At 42.3% G+C, this 5,668-nt stretch overlaps 1 protein-coding gene across 2 annotated transcripts in view; it reads left to right on the top strand.

Moving 5' to 3' along the window:
• The window catches only part of prl2 (prolactin 2), a 6,903-nt gene extending 2,261 nt beyond the window's left edge, over window positions 1–4,642 (top strand). Inside the window, exons 2-6 of one of the 2 annotated variants that reach the window (XM_017438210.3) lie at window positions 826–945; window positions 1,105–1,292; window positions 2,246–2,353; window positions 3,577–3,756; window positions 4,371–4,642. In XM_017438210.3, coding sequence (XP_017293699.1) covers window positions 924–945; window positions 1,105–1,292; window positions 2,246–2,353; window positions 3,577–3,756; window positions 4,371–4,565 — 693 coding nt within the window. In that variant the 5' untranslated portion in view covers window positions 826–923 and the 3' untranslated portion in view covers window positions 4,566–4,642. Of the gene's footprint in view, window positions 1–825; window positions 950–1,104; window positions 1,293–2,245; window positions 2,354–3,576; window positions 3,757–4,370 lie in introns of those variants that run through there. The other variant, XM_037975751.1, reaches the window with a different exon arrangement.
• The last annotated feature ends 1,026 nt before the right edge of the window (window positions 4,643–5,668 follow it).

The following is a 5,668-nucleotide window of genomic DNA, read 5'->3' as shown; positions in this document are numbered from 1 at the left end:
TAGCGCACATTTTGGCTTCGGTCGCTGCTCCTGCACGCTCCCAGCATTCTGATGTTAACAGGAAGTGACGTCACGTGTCTTCTTCCTGAGTTATTTGGGGTTATTTTGTATTCCACGCTACACAAACCCACAAAGAAGAGACTAGACCACAGAAACGGTGGCGAATCACTTTAGAAACAATAAATATTGGGTTAAAGTTGCAAGAAAGTTGCTGCATTTTGGGCAAAGTTGCAATTTCACAGGGTTTGCTTGATTTTGTGTTAATTGTTGCGATCGCAAAATCCTGGAGGGTCTGATTATTCACCTGTCCTCAGCTCAGTATCTGTCAGCCTGTCACGCCCACCTGCACCTGTTCCTCAGCCTCCACTGTTGTTGTTGTTGTTGTTCACTAACTTAACACTCTTGGAAGCTTCTCACTATTCTTCTCGCTCACTCAGTTTGTGAGGACGGCGCACTCTTGGTAGATTTACACATGTCCCATTTTCCCTCCATTTCAGAACTCCTGGGGATGATCAGACCCTTGGAAATCCTTTTTGTATCCATCCCCCAACTTGTACTTTTCAAAATTTGTTTCTCTGAGTTGAATCAGGACGGTCACTTTAAAGGTTTCACTTTGGCACTGAAGGGTTTTTAGTATATTTTTATAAAGAATTTGTAACAGCAATAAAAGTAGAAAACATACTTTTGCATATATCTGTAAATCTATATCCAGCTGCAGCAGGCAAACAAAAGATATGAAAAAAAAATATATTTGTTGCATTTATTTTATTTTTTAATAACCAAACAGTGGACCCTCCCTCCCTCCCTCCCTCCCTCCCTGTTTAGGGGTTAAAAACCAACTAACCGGTGAAGGATGCCGCCTTTAAACGGAACCACTTCGGCTCTTTCTGCACAGAGACAGGAACTCGTCTGCACCTTACGGGATGACTGCACACATCAGACCAGGCAGGTAACATGCACAGAAAGAGAGACTTTATTTTTTAAATAAAGTACAGACATGGCTCAGAATTTAAAAGGAAAACTTTGATTGTTTGATTTTTTTATTCACCCAAATGCAACAAAATATTTATTGTTCTTGTTCTCGTTGTCCCTTTGGTGCCCTAGTTTGCGCCGTATGGGTGGGAATGGTCTGTCTGGTGTTTTGCAGCAGACTGAGCGGCATGAAAGCGGCGTCCATCTGCGGTAACGCGCAGGCTGAGTGCCACTTCCTGTCGCTGGCCAACCTGTTCGACCGAGTCATTCAGCACTCAGCCAGGATGCACGGCATTTCGAACGACCTTCACTCCGAGTTCGTGAGTCTTCGCTTTCAGACAAATGCATGCGTATCAGGAATGCATGATGTCAACCAGGACAAAAGCCTCCCTGCTCCTCCTGAATCTGAGGTTCTACCATCGGTCAGAGCCTCCCCTCCAACATCCTGGAGTAAACGTTCCCAGATAGTTATCAGAGAAAGTTGTTGAAGCTTGACTTAGACTAGAGGTGACTGCTTGTGAGCAGCAGATTGGTTTTATGCCAAGAAAGAGCGCCACAGATGGTATGTTGATGGAGAAGTACAGGAATGCAGGAATGCAGGAATCCCCGTGGACGATGATGTCTGCAGAGGACATCATGACCTGTGGTGAGAACAGGGAACAGGTGGAAGAGAACCTGGAGAGGTGGAGGTGTGCACCTGAAAGACGAGGGCAGAGTACCTGTGTGTGAATGAGAGGGAGGCAGGAGGAACAGTGAGGCTACAAGGAGGTCAGAGGTCACAGAGGTGCAGGACTTCAAGGACTCAGGGTCCACTGTCCAGGAAAACAGGGAGTGAGGTGAAGAAGATGATGGAGAAAAGTTTCAGGAGTGATTTGAGACAAAAAGGTGGCAGCAAAGGTCAAAGGTTTGGAGACAGAGGGACGGACAAAAAGACAGGAGACAGAACTGGAAGAGGCAGAGCTGAAGATGTTGAGGTTCTCCTTGGGAGGGACGAGGATGGACAGGATCAGGAATGAGGTCATCAGAGGTCCAACACAGGTTGAAGGACTGGGAGATAAAGACTGAGACGGTTTGGACATGTCCAGAGGAGGGACAGAAGGATGTTAGAGACAAAGAGGACAGATATGGACGCAGTTAGAGTTGACATGGAGGTAGTTGGAGTGAGGACAGAGGACAGAGATAGATGAGAGTTAGAGAAGACCACGTTTCCATCCCCTGGCCACAGATGACATTTAGATGACCCCTGACCTTGTCTTCCTGTTTGTTCTATCAGGAGCTCTACTTCCTGCCCAGTAAAAACCAGGTTAGCCGGGTCGGGCGTAACTGTCACACTTCGAACATCCTTACCCCAAATGGCAAAGAGAACGCTCAGAGAATAGAGGTGAGTTAACCTTAACAGCGATTTCCTGTCACTGACCCTGTCTGTATATATACCCCCTCTTGGGATTCTTTCTTATTTATTCCCTTAAAACCTGAAATTTTAATGACATACACAAAATACTCCAGATATAATCACTTAAATGATGGAAAACAAGTTTCAGATCTTTCCAAAGATGCGAAATCTGGAAGGTTGTGTGTGCCTAATAACATAAATTCACCCCCTTTGCTTTGGACCGCTAACTATTACCTTCAGAAGCAACATGATGGTGTCCACGCTGGTGTTACACTTTTACTATTTCCAATTATTTGCCATTTTATTTTCCACATACGTGCTACTTTAGCCATTCATGTATCAAAACATTTAGCTGATTCAGAAAATAGTTGCTGCTTTTGGGTTTTGTAAATCGTGTCTACTTAACTTCCTTCTGGTACTCTTAGTCTTTTACTACTTTATCTTTTACCGAACATTTTGCTACTTTCAGTATTTAGTTACAGTTCTGCTACTTTTAGCTTCGTTAGCCTTTTGCTACTTTTTACTTCTAGCTAGCTATTTGCTGCTTTTAGCTCTACTTTAACATTTAGCTAGACTTTCACTACTCTTAGCTAGCCTTTTTTATTTTTAGGTTTCAGCCAAATCTTTGCTGTTTTTATCTTAAATTTTGCTACTTTTATCTAGCTTTTGGCTAGATTTTTTATCTTAGAACATTTTTCAAAATTATGCTTTTGGCTAACCTTTTGCTCCTTTTTGCTTTTAGCTAGTGTTTTTTGCTAACATTTTGCTACTTTCAGTATTTAGTTACAGTTCTGCTACTTTTAGCTTCAATAGCCTTTTGCTACTTTGTACTTCTAGCTAGCTATTTAGCTCTACTTTAACATTTACCTAGACTTTCTCTACTCTTAGCTAGCCTTATTTATTTTTAGGTTTTAGCCAACTCTTTGCTGTTTTTATGTAGAATTTTCCTACTTTTATCTAGCTTTTGGCTAGATTTTTAGTTTAGAACATTTAAAAAAATATATGCTTTTAGCTAACCTTTTGCTCCTTTTCGCTTTTACCTAACATTTTGCTACTTTCAGTATTTAGTTGGCTACTATTAGCGTCCTTTGCTACTTTTTACTTCTAGCTAGCTATTTGCTACTTTTAGCTCTACTTTAACACTTTCACTGAATAGTTTTGAAGTCTACTGTATATTAAACATCGTCCCTTTGTCTTGTCGTCGCCCGCAGAGGGAGGAGCTGACGGAGGTCATCATGAAGCTCCTGGCGGCGTGGCGGGATCCCCTGTGGCATTTCCACCAGAGCGTGGCTCGAAACCACCGCTTCAACGGCTACGGCTCCAATAAGTCCCTGGAGATGAGCGACATGGCGCACGAGCTGCGCAAAGGTGTGCAGAAGGTGGTCGAAAAGGTACTTTGAAGACGCAGACGCACAACGGCTTGTTGGTGGAGAAGGGGAGCCATTACTGGGCTTTTTGGTGTCACGGTGAAAAGGACTGAAATTAAAGTGTAGCTCTAGGATTCCTCGATGGAATGTCGTGTTTTATGTCACAGCATAAGGTCAGCTAAAAGCAGGAAACAGCTATAAGATGAAACGGATGGAGAGAAAATAGTCTCAAAATATTTATGGAAAAAAAAAAAGTTCAGAAGAAAACTCAGATGTCCCAGCTTTCTGCTAGCACCTGAACGCAACATCTACGCACAAATCTGGGAGCTCCCCGGAAGGAAGCGTGAAATGAGTCTCAAAAATAGTTGTGCACTTGTAACTGGATCTGTACGTAACTGCAGTTTTGTGTGTGTGTATCTGGCAACTTGTGTGTACTTTTTCAACATTTGGAGGCGTAGGAAAAGGTTTATTTTCTTTTATAAGGCTGACAATCATGTTTCACAGATACAACTATCCAAACTTACACACAGATATTTGTACACATGCACAAATATTTTGAGACTATTTTCTCTCCATAGAAACAGATGCTCCGCTTGCCTTCATCTTTGTAGAAAGTGACGACAAATTGTGTGTTTCAGATGCAGACACTGGGAGTAATCAGTAACTCTGTCGGCGGCCTGGCTTCTCCGGAGGCTTTACTGGCGGCCGACGGCTCCGGGTGGCGCTTCATGAAAGACTCGGACCTCCTCTACTGCTTCCGGCGCGACTCCAACAAGATCCAGAACTACCTGAAGATCCTCAAGTGTCGGATCGTTCCCGAACACGGATGCTAGAGCGTCAGCCGTGATGCAGAGGATCTAATGTCATCCGTATGTGCACATTCTGTTCAATTCCGTCATAAATAAAGACTTACTGGAAAACAGTTCAAGTCCTAATATCTCTTATATCCTGCAAGGAATGCATATCACCCACTGCCTTTTTAAACTAAGCTCACTTTATGAAATAATGAAGATATATTTGTTAAAAATAATGCTATGCACAATAATGTGATACCAGTTACGCCCGTATGTGCTGGAAATGACTCTCAGCTACTTTCACGTCAGTATCTGCAAATTTCACTGAATTATAGACATTATTTTTGTGTTTTCTAAGTTTATTTGGCTGGAGCTGCCTTCTTGACATGGATTGGCTCCAAAATTTGATCAGTTTTAGATATACATTTAATTATAACGTTCTGTAAATTTCAAGAAAATCCATTTATTTTCTATTATTGGAAACAAATGCTCAATTAAGGTCAGAAACGAAGGAAAGACAGAAAGAAATGATGACGCTAAAATACCAGCCTCCAAACTGTGCATGCAAGAAATGGAAAATGTGATCCACGAGATGAGAAATCCTAAAACCAATGATGACTTTTTTTCAATGAAGTTGGCAAAATGGAACGCTGGTAAATCCAATTATGGTTGAAGAGCTAAGATTAAAGCCAGGGAAGACTCCCGGGTCCGACGGGGATCACGGGAGAGTAGTATAAATGTCTGAAATCAAGCCTGTTCAGTTGGGTTTTTACAGACTGGAGAAAGTCCACCTTCCTGGAAAGATACACTCATTTCAGTTATTCCCAAAGATGATAAAGATAGACAAGTGTGGAAATTATAGACCTATAGGTGTTTTTAATGTAGACTTTAAATCAGTCCCTCCAGGATTTTGTGATGTTGCGATCGCAACTATTAACGCAAAATCAAGCACACCCCGCAAAATCGCAACTTTGTGCAACTTTGCCCAAAACACCGCAACTTTAACCAAAATAACCCCAAATAACTCAGGAAGAAGACACGTGACGTCACTTCCTGTTAACATCAGAATGCCGGGAGCGTGCAGGAGCAGCGACCGAAGCCAAAATGTGCGCTAATGCTTCACATTTGCCCACAAAGATTTC

This window comes from Kryptolebias marmoratus, linkage group LG1 (assembly GCF_001649575.2).
Source record: "Kryptolebias marmoratus isolate JLee-2015 linkage group LG1, ASM164957v2, whole genome shotgun sequence".
NCBI lineage: Eukaryota > Metazoa > Chordata > Actinopteri > Cyprinodontiformes > Rivulidae > Kryptolebias > Kryptolebias marmoratus.
The sequence above is the reverse complement of the archived record's forward strand: the minus strand, read 5'-3'. Positions and strand labels throughout refer to the sequence as shown.